This window comes from Euleptes europaea, chromosome 14 (genome assembly GCF_029931775.1).
Source record: "Euleptes europaea isolate rEulEur1 chromosome 14, rEulEur1.hap1, whole genome shotgun sequence".
Lineage (NCBI taxonomy): Eukaryota > Metazoa > Chordata > Lepidosauria > Squamata > Sphaerodactylidae > Euleptes > Euleptes europaea.
In genome coordinates this window covers 33,405,532-33,420,813 of record NC_079325.1, presented here as the reverse complement: position 1 = coordinate 33,420,813, position 15,282 = coordinate 33,405,532, and the positions used below count along the sequence as shown (strand labels likewise).

The window sequence follows — 15,282 nt, the reverse complement described above, 5'->3', positions numbered from 1 at the left end:
AATGAATTTAAATTTTAAATTTCATATTCATATTTTTACTGCATTTTACTGCATTTTATTTTTATTTTAACTTTAACAGATTTATTTATTGACTCTATTGTTACTGGATTTGTACAAGTGGCTAAATGGTTCTACTGATATCATGAATTAGTCCTTTGGTGTTGTCCTATCGAAAATTGCTTTCGTCTTCACTGAAATGTTTTATATACGTGAATATGTATTTTCTGGTCAATGACCGCAATAACAATAAAAGTAGAAGACAGCACTTCATTGTAGCTCCACACTAGACATCCCCGACTGCCTCCCCAGCATCTACCCACTCACTGAGAGATGGATGTAGTCCATGGCTTCTCGGACATCTTGGAACATGCTCCGGAAAGACATGAAGAGGTTGCCGTGTTTGTAGCCTGTATCACAGCTAGAAGAAAACCGGGAACTGGTCAGCGAGAGACACTGGCCTGGCTGCACCCAGGCTGAGATTCCACAGGCCAAGCATTCATATTTTTCCTCTCCCGTGACCAGCACAATCAAATTTTGAAAATGGAATGGATTTCTATAGGCATCCAGGCACCTTTCTAGCCCCAGTGAGGCTCCGGAGCCCTCCACACAACTCAGAGCAAAACTCAGCATACTTACTTCACATATCGGGAGCAGTTGGTAAAGAAATCCACCAGGCAGGCAAAGAGGTAGGTCTCTGCAGAGACACAAGGAAGGAGAGGTCACTGAGGGCAAACCCAGGGAACAGCCCCATGGGGGTACGAATTAAAGGGCGAGGAAGTGCTCTGACCCACCTGCCCGCCACTTCCATTAGACTAGAATCCCTTCTCCTTCAACTCAGGACCAATTAGATGAGAGGGACTGCCTGAACATTCATCCCCAAATGGGGTAACAGTAGCCAGGAGGGGGCATTGCTTGAGGTTAGTAAAATGGCACACGGGCAAGGGTTGGTCTCCCCCACCTTTTGCAATTCCGCCTCAATCTGAATGCCCCTCCCACAGCTGCTATTTAGCAGTCAAAAAATGCTCTTGTTCCATCTGGAACCTCAGAGATAACGGGGTGGGTGGGGATGAAAGAAATGCACTCTGCCCATGCTCCTGAGCAACCACTCCATGACTCTTCTTTCCTATATTCTAGCACTGAGCCCTGGTGTTGAAAATAGGCTTCTCAGATTAAATTACATTTGTGGGGGGGGGGGGAGACAGGGAAGGGCTGTGGCTCAGTGGCAGAGCATCTGCTTGGCATACAGAAGGTTCCAGGCTCAATCCTCGGCATCTCCAGTTAAAGGGACTAGGCAAGTAGGTGATGTGAAAGACCCCTGCCTGAGACCCTGGAGAGCAGCTGCCAGTCTGAGTAGACAATACTGACTTTGATGGACCAAGGGTCTAATTCAGTATAAGGCAGCTTCATGTGTGTGGCAGCAGTGAGGGGTCAAGCTTGTTCACTGGACTGTAACCATATACAAAATAAGGAACCTCCAATTAATGCAGACAAGTGCAGAGGGAGAATTGAAACCATTGCAAGGGAGGAGGCTTTCATTGAGCAGTGCCAGCTTTGGAGAACAGCCTCTATCAGCAGCAGATAGAGGAGGCCAAGCAAGTAGTTAATTTTTGCATCAAATTACTGAGACTTCTTTCAGATATTATGCATGCTAGAGTTGTCGCTTGTTTTGTTGTAACCACTTAAGCAATTTGATTTTGTTAGTCACCTTAAGCATGCCAATGAGAAGGAGGAAATTTTAAAAAAGAAAAAGAAAAGAAAAAAGAGTTCCTTCAGAAAAGACCTCCTTTCTTTCAACCAATGATTTCCTAGCTGTTTGCCCCAAAAAACAGCAATGAGATGCCCTGTGGAGACTTGGATCTTTTGCCAGCTTATGTTTCGTGCTCTGATTGGAGTTTCCTTTCTTAACCTAGATTTCAGGGAGCTCCGTGGGAAGGAGCCCCATGCCAGGTGTAGGGAAGGCGTCTGTAGTTGAGCGCACACACACACACACTCAGAGGTGCTCGCAGGGCCCCACATTTGTGGTGCCGGGGAGTGTCCGGACTGCCTGGACTTGGTTCATCCCACAGGTCCCTTTTGCACATCCCTACCTCACCCCACAGGTCCCTTTTGGACATACCTGTCAGGTTAAATAAAGTGTTCAGGATATGGAAGCGCTTCATGTCATCCCTCTGGATGAACTTGTTTGGGTAAAAATTCCAGATTTCAGCCCTGGAAGCAGACAAAGTGACAGACATGAGGAAGGGAACGCAGGGCAAGGAGCGGGGGGGGGGGGGCTTAGGCTGAGCTGCCACCTTCTAGCCCAGACCTCTGTTCTTGCCTCCCCATTTGCTTAGTTCCAACCTATCTGTGACAAGCCCTGGACCTGTTCCCTGCCCCTTCCCACCATGTCCCTGCTAAGCTGCTGACATACCCAGAACAAAACCCATCTTCTCCCTGGCTCAGGCTGCAGAGAGCCATCCATAGGCTTGGAAGGGTGGCTGTTCTTAGTCACCATGGCAAGCTTGGGCCCACCTGGCAGCTCTAACTTAGCAGCAGGGCTTCCAACCTCCAGGTGGTGGCTGGAGATCTCCCACTATTACAAATGATTCCCAGGTGACAGTGATCGGATCACCTGGAAAAAAAGGGCCGCTTTGGAAGGAGGACTCAATGGCATTATACCCCATTGAGGTCCCCCCTTCCCAAAACTCTACCCCTCCTCAGGCTCCACCCTCAAAGTCTCCAGGTACCTCCCAATGCAGAGCTGGCAACCCTCCTTAGCAGCCTCATCTCTCCAGCATTGCAGCGCTTCCCAGCCACGACAGTGAGACTCCCCCATCAGGCTGCCAAGCAAAGGTTGCCAGCTCCAGGTTGGGGAATTCCTGGAGATTTGAGGGTGGAGCCTGGAGAGCCTGCAGAGGGCAGGGTATAAAGGCATGGAGTCCACCCTCCAAAGCAGCCATTTTCTCCAGGGGAGCTGGAGGTCAGTTGTAATTCCAGGAGATCTCCAGACCCCACCTGGAGGTTGGCAAACTTATGCAAAGCCCCTCTGGTTAACTCCTTTCTGCCCAGAAAGCTTTTGACCCTGATGGTCCCTTCCAACTCTATGATTCTATGACCTCTGCCACTGCCTTTCCCATGCTACATCTGCACCAGCTAGGGTTGCCAACCTCCAGGTACTAGCAGGAGGTCTTCTGCTATTACGACTGATCTCCAGAAAATAGAGATCAGTTCACCTGGAGAAAATGGCTGCTTTGGCCATTGGACTCTATGGCATTGGAGTCTCTCCCCTCCCCAAACCCCACCCTCCTCAGCCTCCACCCCAAAAATCTCCCGACAGTGGCAAAGAGGGACCTGGCAACCCTAGCAACGGCGCCCATTTCTGACTTGTTTCAGAAGAGCCAGGTGCAGGCAAGCCAAGTCTCCAGGCGGAGCAGGCCACACGGGCCCAGAAAAAGGGATGACTTTCCATATGCCCTTGCCTGGAATGTCCCCTCGGGGCCGGGAGCAATCAGGGGGGAGAGTGTGCCCATATTTCCCTAAATCTCCTGCATGTTTTCCTGTCCCCTGGTGGCCCTGCAGCTCAGCTACAAAGCCGGCTTCTCAGCTGCGCCTGCAGCTGCCCAGTCACTCAGTCCCTTGGGCAGCACACAAGAGCCGGTAACAATAGCTCTGTCCCTTGTGGGAAGAAACGCAACCCGGGCTCCGGCTGCTAAAAATAACTGTGGGTTGGGGAGCTGCCGGGGCATCCCACCGGGCGGAAAAGGCACTGAGGAACAGACTGGATCAGGAACATGGGGCAGAGCAGGGCTAGCATGGAAGGTATGTGTCCAACATCTCTGCTTTCCCTTCCTCTGGGTGTAGTGGTTAAGAGTGGTGGACTCTAACCTGGCGAACCGGGTTTGATTCTCCACTCCTACACGTGAGCGGCGGACACTAATCTGGTGAACCGGGGTGGTTTCCCCACTCCTACACATGAAGCCAGCTGTGTGACCTTGAGCTAGTCACAGTTCTCTTAGAGCTCTCTCAGCCCCACCTACCTCACCGGGTGTCTGTTGTGGGGAGGGGAAGGTGACTGTAAGCTGGTTTGATTCTCTCTTAAGTGGTAGAGAAAGTCAGCATATAAAAACCAACTCTTCTTCTTCTCTCTGCCTTCTCTTCCTCTGGTGCCTTTTGATCCAAAGCCCTTCCCAGGTTTTAGGTATACCCTTGCCTGAGAGCAGAGTAAAGGTGTACCAGGCTCTGGACCAAGACTCTCACTTGTCCTCAAACCCTGCCCAATTTGAGTCATCCTTTATCTATTTATTAAAAACAATTATAACCCCCACCTCCGCTCGAGGTGGCTCCCCAAATTAAGCAAGATAAAAATTGTAAAAAAGACAAAATCTTTGGAAGTTAACAACCATTGAAAAACCCACCCTATAAAACCCAGAGAGATAAAGGTAAAGGTCCCCTGTGCAAGCACCAGATCATTACTGACCCACGGGGTGACGTCACATCCCGACGTTTACTAGGCAGACTATGTTTATGGGGTGGTTTGCCAGTGCCTTCCCCAATCGCCTAGACTTTACCCCCAGCAAGCTGGGGACTCATTTTACCAACCTTGGAAGGATGGAAGGCTGAGTCAACTTTGAGCTGGCTACCTGAAACCGACTTCTGTCAGGATCGAACTCAGGTCATGAGCAGAGCTTTTACTGCAGTAAAACAGCTTACCTCTCTGCGCCACAATAAGCCCATAAAAAACCCAGAGCCTAAAACATGCGGCAGCCTAAATGGTCCTCTCAGCCGTTCCCAGGCTAGAAGCAGTTGACAGAAACAAAGGTCAGACACCTTTCTTATGCTGAAGAGAGAAGGGTCTGGATAATCTGTTCTATGAATGCCATCTCTCCTCCCCATCTAACTGTGCTTTAACTGTAAAAATCACAGCATTAGGAGTGAATACTGGGTCTTCCCTGAGTCTCCCCCTAGCCAGAGACCTTGAGCCGAAATGGCAGGAGGCACTCCAGAAAGGCCAGCCGTTGCTCCTGGCCAAGCCGTGGCAGAAGGAATGCTAGGCTTTCGGACAATAAAGATGGCATTTCTTACATCAGAGACAACCTGGTCATTGGCAGGCTACAGCCCTCTTAGCAGGATTTAGCATCATGACAGCAGCTGGGAACTATCCCCCACTCCCCCCCCCAGCCCACACCTCCTGCTCAAGCTATTCTCAGCCTGCCACTAAAACAGCCGTCCTCGAAGCCACGATCACCTCTGTGGGAAAATGAAGCCTCCGTCTGGGCCGAGGCCGTGGCTTTCAGATGGCCCAGCTTCGTGCTTGGAGAGGGGCATCCTTTACGAACGCTGCTGAAGCAGGAGCCGTTCGACAGAGGGAACCTCTCAGACGGCAGACGGCAGCTTCCTGATATAAAGCAAGTCTCGTAACCGCCGCCACCCATACCAAACAGACACACCTCGTGCACTGGGTTTTTGTGCAAAGGACACATTTCAAACCAATTAAACTAAAATATAGGTACCATTGCTGTAAAGGTTTGGCTCATGAGCATGATGTAGTGTGTACCATACTTAGCAACAACCCAAGAGCAACAGCCATGAAGCCGTCCACCACAGCATGACCTCACCGCATTGTCTTGCTGCTCTGGTGGCGTAGTGGTTAAGAGCAGGGGTTTGGAGAGGTGGAGTCTGATCTGGAGAACCGGGTTTGATTCCCCCCTCCTCTACATGAGAGGCGGAGGCTTTGTTTCCCCACTCATGAACACACATGAACACATGAAGCTGCCTTCTACTGAATCAGACCCTCAGTCCATCAAAGTCAGTATTGTCTACTCAGACCGGCAGTGGCTCTCCAGGGTCTCAGGCAGGGGTCTTTCACATCACCTCCTTGCCTAGTTCCTTTAACTGGAGATGCCGGGGATTGAACCTGGGATCTTCTGCATGCCAAGCAGGTGCTCTACCACTGAGCCACAGCCCCTGCCCTGAGCCACAGCCCCTCCCCTCCCACTCCTAGACCTTGGGCTAGTCACAGCTCTCTTCGAGCTCTCTCAGCCCCACCTACCTCACAGGGTGTCTGTTGTGGGGAGGGAAAGGGAAGGTGATTGTAAGCCGGTTTGATTCTCCCTTAAGTGGTAGAGAAAGTCGGCATGTAAAAACCAACCCTCCTCCTTCTTCTCAGCGTGCACACAGAGAGAAGCACGAAGCATGGGTTGGCACCCTTGCTCTCCATGCAGCAGGTCCTATAAAAAGGCAGCCCTATAGGGATTACATCCCAGTAGGAAGGGATCAGTGGCTCCCAATCGATAGGTTAAAGACCACCGCTCTAGATCCAACCCCAGTTCTAAGGCCTCTATTGGCTTAGCTGGCCTGGATGGAATGGAAGGGGTAAGATCCAGCTTGTCAAGCTGGTTGGCCACTGTGTGAACAGACTGCTGGACTTGATGGGTCTTGGTCTGATCCAGCAGGGCCTTTCTTATGTTCTTATGAGCCTTGATCTTTCAGCAGAAGGCCTAGAACTTCCCTCCTGATGTCCTGGGGGTGGTGTCGTCCAAGGCCAACACAATAACAATGCCCTGAGGGGAGAATGCTGCCCTCAGGGGCACAGGCAGGAGGGCTAGACTAGGCAGTGGGACACCTCCGCTCAATCCCCTGACCAGCCACAGTTCTCACTGGGTGACCTTGGCCCAGTTACTCTCAGACAGACCTACTGCACAGAGTCGTTGTGACGACAGAATTGAAGAGTGTGAACCCGTCTACACTGCCCTCAGCTCCTCTGAGGACGGCAGAATAAAACTGACATGTAGATAAACCCCCATCAGGGGACCGTGTGGCTGGGCGGGCAACACAGGCTGCTGGAGACACCTGCCAGCTGCTGGGTTCGAGTGTTCACAGCAACTACCGCCTTTTGCTGTTTTGGCAGAGGAAAGGCAGGAGCGACCAATCACGGATGGCCTGCAAGCAGGTGGGAGCGGCCAATCTCCTGCCGTCTGCTCCTGTTCCCTTAAGGTGCCCTTTCTCCAGGCCCAAGAGCAGCTGCTTCAAAGATGCAAACAGTTCAGCAACAGTCTGCTCAGCCAGCAGATCAGTAGAAATGCCTCCCCAGTAGGGTTGCCAGCTCTGGATTGGGAAATACCTGGAGATTTTGGGGGATGGAGCCTGGGGAGGGCAGGGTTTGGGGAGGGACCTCAGCTGGGTATAATGCCATAGAGTCTGCCCTCCAAAACAGCCATTTTCTTGAGGAGAACTGATCTCTGTAGTTGTAATTCTAGGAGATCTCTAGATCCCACCGGGCAGTTGGCAACCCTACTTCCCAGTGACCTCTGATAACTCTCAAGCAGCAGAGATCTCAGGGATGCACAGGATGTCGTGGGGAGGGGAAGAGAAGGTGATTGTAAGCCGGTTTGAGTCTCCCTTAAGTGGTAGAGAAAGTCGGCATATAAAAACCAACTCTTCTTCTTCTTCTTTATGGGCTGTGGTTCAGTGGTAGAGCATTTGCTTGGCATGCAAAAGGTCCCAGCTTCAATCCCTGGAATCTCCAGTTAAAAGGAATAGGCAAGTAGGTGATGTGGAAGACCCCTGCCTGAGACCCTGGAGAGCCGCTGCCGGTCTGAGTAGACAATACTGACTTTGATGGACCAAGCATCTGATTCAGTATAAGGCAGCTTCATGTGTTCATGTGGCTTGGCTTATCCAGAGAAACAACCGCATAAAGAAACAGCTTCTGCTATTGATCTTCAGGGTCACACAATTATTCTGTGGGAACCTCAAAAGCCCATGCTTGGGGAATGCGGGGGGGGGGGGCAAATGAGACATTTCTGCTTGCAGTTGCAGAGAGGACTTACCCTTTGAGGAAGCGGAAGCCATGTGCACACACTAGGAGGTTCCCATGGGAGTCCACCTTCAGCAAATTCCCATACAAGGCATCAAATACCAGGCCCCTGAGGAAGGAAAGAGAAGGGCCTGTGAGAAGAGTCTCAAGGCAGTAGACCCAAGCCTCCCAGGGCCACGGATGTCTATAGGAATGGACTAGCTGTTTAACTTATTGGGTAAGTTACTGGTGGGCCACTGCCCTGGAGGTGTGTGGCAGCCAGAAACAAGCACAGCCAAGCCCAACCCTACCAGCAGTGCATGGTACGGAGAGAGTGGACAGGGAGAAGCTTTTCTTCCTCCCTCATAATACTAGAACCATGGGGTCATCTGCTGAAGCTGGAGGGTGAGAGATTCAAAACAGATAAAAGGAAATATTTCTTTATACAATGCACAGTTAAATGGTGGAACTTCCTGCCCCAGGATGTGGAAATGGCTGCTAACTTGGAAGGCTTTAAGAGGGGAGTGGACATGTTCATGGAGGAGAGGGCTATCCATGGCTACTAGTCAAAGTGAATACTAGTCATGATGCATACCTATTCTCTCCAGGATCAGAGGAGCATGCCTATTATGTTAGGTGCTGTGGAACACAGGCAGGATAATGCTGCTGCAGTTGTCTTGTTTGTGGGCTTCCTAGAGGCACCTGGTTGGCCACTGTGCGAACAGACTGCTGGACTTGATGGACCTTGGTCTGATCCAGCATGGCTTTTCTTATGTTCTTATGATCTTCAACAGCATCAATGATAGGTGTCAGCTCACCCATTGCCTCCTCCCACGCTGTCACTGAAGGCAACAGGTCAGCCGATGCCCATCACTGGTGCTGTTGACCAAGTCTGAGTTGAGCGGCCCCTGCAGTGTTGGCTCACAGCACTGCTGGGAATGCTCAGCTTGGCTTGTTCCTAGGACATTTAAATGTCCCAGACTACATGATGCTTCTTTGACAGACAGGTCTGGAAATGTCACTGCTGCCTGAATTGGGTTCTCCCTTACCTGGTAGGGAAAGTGGGATCATATTTATACTCCAGGATCTCGTGGGGGTATCCGATGGAAACCAATCGCTCCAGCAGCAGTTCGAAAGCCAGCTCTTCATAGTCTGGGGACTTGTACACTGCAAAGGCAAAGAACGAGGCTGTCACATGGGCCTTCTGTGCAGGGGTGTCTGCTTTCTCATCACCACATGGGCATTGTTCTCCAGGCACAAAGGAAACGCAGATACGCTCTTATGCTGGCTGTCAAATATTGCTGCATTGCCTTTCTGTGTCCCCCATGAGACCCCTCATCCCCCCCATGAGGTTAATCTCTTTTTCTGTCACTACAAAACAGCTCCCAAAAATTCAAATACAAAATTCAGAAAATTTATTTATTTTATTTAATTTCAATCCCACCCTCCCCGGCCAAAGCTGGGCTCATGGCAACTAACAACAATAAAACATAACAATTATTAGTGATAAAATAACTATTATTATTAAAACATCATTAAATAATCAAATTCTAAAATTAGTCAATTACGGTAAATAAGCAAGTGTTGCCCTATGGGGCAGTAGCCAGAGACGCTCAGAAACCAGCATCCCCCTGAATAAAATAATAGTACCATAGGAGAGAATCAGGAAGGCCAGATCAGATAAAACTTTAGCTATCTTCAACTATAAGCCTCATTAGAAAGATCATTCCACCAGGCTGGAGGCACTGCCAAAAAAAGCCCTAGTTCTAGTTGAGGACAGTCGGATAGTCTTAGGACCAGGGACCACCAGTAAATTGCTATTTGCAGATCTTAATGCTCTCTGGGGGGGCGTACCAGTAGAGGCGGTCCAGCAGGTTTGATGGTCCCAGACCACGTAAGGCTTTACAGGTTAAAACCAGCACCTTGAACCTGATCTGAAGCTCCGTCTAGAGCCAGCGCAGTTGGTAGAGCACTGGCTGAATATGAGCCTGCAGCAGAGTCCCAGTAAGGACCCTGGCTGCAGCATTTTGTACCAGTTGGAGTTTCCAGGTCAGTTTTGAAGGCAGCCATATGCAGAGCGAGTTACAGTAATCTAGTCTAGAGGTGACCATTGTATGGATCACCGTGGCCAGATCAGGGTGGGAGAGGTAGGGCGGAGATGGGAAAAGGCCACCATGGCCACGGCTGTAACCTGAGCCTCCACTGATAAGGAGGCAGCAAGGATCACACCCAGGCTCTTGATGGCTGGCACACAAAAAGCACACAAATCAAACAATTCGTGTAAAATTAAAATGTGGTCAGACAGTTATGTTTTGCATATGAAAGCCAGAAGCGTCTGGGAGAAAATAAGTAGAGCATTAAGGGGATGATTTTACACTTCCTTGTCAGTATCTGGTGCTCAGAGATATACTGCTCCTGACCAGGAAGGTTCCATCACAGCAGTCCCAGCCTCCACCCTTTCTTGGTGCAGAGTTTCTTCTGCTTTAATAAGGAAAAAATGTTTTGTGTCTGTGCCACATGTCATTCCCACTAACAGTTTTCGTGACTGTTACTTTTTATTTTTTAAAAAGCTCATTGTTTACACACTCTTGTTGCTTCATTTTATTACCTCCTTCCTTTGAGGAGCTCTGGGAAGTATGCACGGCTCTCTCCACCCATTCTGCCCTCACACCAACCCTGTAAGGTAGGCTGGACTAAGAAAATGACTGGTCCAAATATATCTAGCAAGCTTTGTGGCTGAATGAAGGTTCAAATTCAGGGGGGCCGAGAAACTCTAACCAGTATTTCACACTGAATTCAGTACATTTCATCCCTTTTTAAATCATCACTGTCATCTAAGTGAACAGCAATGGCATTCTAAGCAGAGTTACAACTTTCCAAGTCCATTTACTTAATAAAGTTAATCTCTGTTGGCTTACAGCACCATCCTGAAGGATTATAAGCAGTCCATTAGAATCCAACAGTCTGTCATTCCAGAAGTGGAAAAGTAGCAAGATAAAATATCAGAATATGCAGTGATGGCAAAACTAACTAATTTGGTGAAAGGAAAATCAATGGAAGAGTTCCAGAAGAATTAGGCATCTTTGATTATGCAAAACTTAAACTATAACTAAGTAAAGTGGGATTGTGGTACACTGGAGTTTATTTGGGGGGGAAATAATGGGGGGGAATAATAATAATAACTGGAGTAGCAATATCAGATGATTTACTTAAAGGATATATGATTCAATTTTTATGGAAAGGTAAATAGAGATCTTTAGCTATTGAAGATTAAGCGAATAGGTAAGAATGATTAATACTATTGGCATAGTTTAAGATTAAGCAGTGTATTGTAAGATAGTTGAAAAGCCATTGTTTTTCTCCATTGCCTTTTTTTGTAAATCATTATTACTAATTTTGTAAGCTTGTAAAGATAAATTTAAAAGGATACCTCTGGAAGGTGGATTATACTGTATGCATGGGAACGATTGAGTTTGTCATGTGTGGTTTTGTTTAAATTTCAATTTAAAAAAATATTTAAAAAAAGAAGAAGACTCCAACAGGCTGTCAAATATTGACCTGACCATAGTTACAGGGGCTCTGATAACCTTCGGAACGAGATTGTTGTGGGGATGCCTTTGAAAAGTTCTCAGAAACATTAACTAGTCCATAATACTGTTGTGCAGTTTTTGCCCAAGTACCAGGATATTATTACTACAATTCTGATGCAACTGCATTGACTGCCGCTTGTTCCCAGCACAAAAGTGTTGCTTTTGATCTTCTCTAAAAAATAAAAAAGCATATTTGTTTTCCAGAAAAGAAATCATAACCGCAAATAACTGAAACACTGAGAGAGAGTTTCTCACAAAATAATTTGTACATGTAAACCAATAAACAAGTATACCTAACCAAATCATACAAAATACAAAAGTAAGCTTATGGCGGTGGAAAGTGCGGTCAAGATATACAGTGACCCCATAGGGTTTTGAAGGCAAGAGATGAACACAGCAAGAGATGAATGTTTTGCCATTGTCTTGCCTCTGCATAGCAACCCTGGACTTCCTCGGTGGTCTCCCATCCAAGTACTATCCAGAGCCAACACTGCTTAGCTTCCGAGATCTAACAAGATCAGGCTAGCCTGGGCTAACCAGGTCAGGGCAAAACTAACCATATAGCCATTATGTAAATTTAAAGGGGAAAAATACTTTTAAAGTGCTTGACAACTCCCATTTCCTAGTAATAATCTCCAACCAAGAAGAATTCACCTTCAAAGTAAACCTAACAATATCAACATTTTTATTAATAACAAGGACTGATAAAAAATTTTCAATGAACGTAGCAGACTGTGAGTAACTGAAAGAGTACAAGACCAGAATATCTGAAGGACAATCTTCTCCAGCATGAGCCAACTTGACACTGAGATCACCTGAGGAGGCCAGCCCTGCTTCGTGAGTGATCACTATCACAGGCTGGGTGGAGGAGAAAATTACAGGGCCTTTTTGGTGGCAGCACCAAGATTATGGAATGAAGCATGACTGGCTCCCTCAACTCAGCTTATGGAATTCACTCCCACAGGATATGGTGATGGCCACTACCTTAGATGGCTTTAGAAAGAGAGGCAAATTCATGGGGGAGAAGTCTACTGATGGCCATTAGCTATGAGGCCAAGTTCAGAGACAACCTATCTCTGAAAGCCAGTTCCTGGGGAACACACAACAGAGGGCACCTTTGGCTTCTGTGCCCTATTTGTGGTCCTTCTGGAGACTGGTCGGCCACTATGGGAAACAGGCGCTGGATTAGCCTGACCCTTGGTCTAGTTGGTTCTCAAATTTGCCACACACGGATCAGATGGGCCACACTAAGTCATGAGATCAATGTATGGTTGCTTCAAATTTAATTGCAGAACCAGAGCAAGGGTCACAGATTCATCGAGTTGGAAGGGGCCACACAGGCTATCTAGACCAAACCCCTGCTCCATACAGGATCAGCCTAGAGCATCCCTGACAAGTGCTTGTCCAGCCTCTGCTTAAAGACTGCCAGTGAGGGGGAGCACACCCCCTCCAAGTAGTTCATTCCACTGTCGAACACCTCTTACTGTAAAAACGTTTTCCTAATATCCAGCTGGTACCTTTCCGCCCACAATTCAAACCCATTATTGCAAGTCCTACTCTCTGCTGCCAACAGGAACAGATCCCTGCCCTCCTCTAAGGGTCCAACAGTTTCCAGAGGGGAACCGCCCATGTGATAAAACTGCTCTCTCACAAGGAAAAGAGATGCAGACCACAGAGATCTCTGCCTATCCTAGAAACAAACACCCTTCCCTTCAAGCTGCTGTGGGACGACATCAAGGTCTCTGCCATTTACTTACTTGCTAGTGTATAGTCCATATCGAAGCCGAAGCATTTGATCTTCTCCAACGCCAGGCTTCGGTTCACAAAGATCCTGAAAAGCAGATGGCACGGTGAGGTAAGTACATGAAAGGGACAAGCCAGTCCTGTTCTACAGTCGCTCGCCTCCCTCATCAGGGGTTCATCATCAGTGACGCAACTCCTCTTTGGCATCAACGCAGCCCCAACTTCATGGTCTTTTCTAAGAAGGGCCTCCTTCCTTGCCTCTTTTCTGTGCCTCATTGCATTTCTCCCACACACACACACACACACTTCTATGCTACTGGCACTACAGGCTGGAGCATCAGTGCTTTCGCTGATGTTCAGAGAGAGTTGGCTTGCCGGATACTGGACAGAGGAGGGGCAAACAGACAGGCTGTGTAATATTATCATTGCTCCAGGGCAGGCTGTGTCAACAGGTTTCCCATTACCAGGGATTTATGAACTACGAAATAAAGCCCTTCCGCCCTCCAGTTCCCCCAACCGAGTGAATGCAACCTCCGCTAACAGGTTCTTGGAGGCGAAGATCCAGAGACTCGGACTGGGCTTAAAAAGTCCGTTCTGATACGTCAACCAGCCACTGACTTTCCGCCGCCCACACGCAAAACACAACAACAGGCAAACTCTTCTGCCAAAACCTGCTGGCCGGAGCACGATGGGTGACCACAGAAAGCTCTGCCACAAGCATCCGAAGCATTTTCTAATTATGTTTTATGATACCAAGAATCACGATCGGGAGCCTGCAACCGCCCGACTTATGCTTGCAGAAAGACACAAACAATGTTCTTGCTGCTCCTCTCTTCTCCCCCGCCCCTCCGCCCCTTGCTGTCTCCTCTGCAAAAGAAATTGAGGCAATGGGTTGTTCGTTCCAGCGGCTCCACAGCTGTTCCCCAGTGGAGTCTGTAGGAATGCAGCCCTGGATTTCAGAAGGAACTAGGAGATCCTGACAAGGGGAGACAAATGCATGCACGGTGAGCTCTCCCCCCCACCCCCGCATACCGAACCAGTGCCACATACACACATCCAGAGGCCAGAGGCCGAGTGCAACACATCTGGAAGCAGTTTAGGAACCCCTCCAGGCCTCTTTCAGTCACAGAAACCACAGGAACTGCACATATCTGGCAAATTCTGCTGGTTTTCCCTGCTCAGGGAGTTCTCCTGATCCAAACTCCTGCCTGTCATTGCTAGAGAACATTTGTAAGGCCTTCCTGCTAACCTAGCAACTCTGGCCTCAAATAGAGGGAGGAGAGAGGACTGTTGGCAGTGGTGAAGGGACCCCATCTCCCCAAAACCCCACAGCAGAGGGGCAGCTCACTACACAGAGGAAACTAACCCCAGAAGCAACCAAAGCAACCTACAGCTTGAGTGAGCGTTTCCACCGATGGAATAATGTCCGCTTGTAGAGCATGACTTCCTCAACCCTGCAGCCTAAAGATCCCCTCGCACACCAATGGTTGCTCCTTGGGCTCCCTTGTTTCCCAGCAGTGTTCTCAGGGTCATTTGGGGCTGCAACAGGAGGGGGGAAGTGAGAAAGTTGGGCTCCATGGGCAGAAGATGTTTCATCTGGAGAAAAGCTGAGGTGAATCCAGGGCTATTGTGTGGCAGTCATAGAGGGCACATGTTCCTTTGGCACCTCAGATTAGAGATGGAGAGATCAAGTGAGCGCGCAATTTATCTCCTGGCATTCTTATGCTATGAAACAGCAGCCTTACAATGTCTTAGACACCACCACCACCCGCATATTCCTCTTCTCCTAAGAAACCTCACACTGGGTATCGCCAGAAAGCCAGCACCTGAGTTAATTTGCCTCCAAAAGCTCCTTGGGAGGGGCTGTGGCTCAGTGGCAGAGCATCTGCTTGGCATGCAGAAGGTCCCAGGTTCAATCCCTGGCACCTCCAGTTAAAGGGACTAGGCAAGGAGGTGATGTGAAAGACCTCTGCCTGAGACCCTGGAGAGCCGCTGCTGGTCTGAGTAGACAATACTGACATTGATGGACCGAGGGTCTGATTCAGTATAAGGCAGCTTAATGTGTTCATGTGTCCCCTCACTGGTCCTAAGATCCAGCTGTATGCCAAAACTGTCCTGGCCAAGACTGTACTGGCTGCCACCCCAAAGGAGACCTGGGAGGTGGAAGGGGCTCAC

The 15,282-nt window shown here is 48.8% G+C and overlaps 1 protein-coding gene across 1 annotated transcript in view; it reads right to left on the bottom strand.

The window, feature by feature from the left end:
- The window catches only part of LOC130487167 (cytosolic purine 5'-nucleotidase-like), a 31,396-nt gene that overhangs the window by 11,958 nt on the left and 4,156 nt on the right, over nucleotides 1-15,282 (bottom strand). Inside the window, exons 2-7 of the mRNA XM_056860583.1 lie at nucleotides 13,122-13,195; nucleotides 8,824-8,941; nucleotides 7,809-7,904; nucleotides 2,117-2,208; nucleotides 637-694; nucleotides 325-418 (exon numbers count right to left, since the gene is read on the bottom strand). Coding sequence (XP_056716561.1) covers nucleotides 325-418; nucleotides 637-694; nucleotides 2,117-2,208; nucleotides 7,809-7,904; nucleotides 8,824-8,941; nucleotides 13,122-13,195 — 532 coding nt within the window. The remainder of the gene's footprint in view (nucleotides 1-324; nucleotides 419-636; nucleotides 695-2,116; nucleotides 2,209-7,808; nucleotides 7,905-8,823; nucleotides 8,942-13,121; nucleotides 13,196-15,282) is intronic.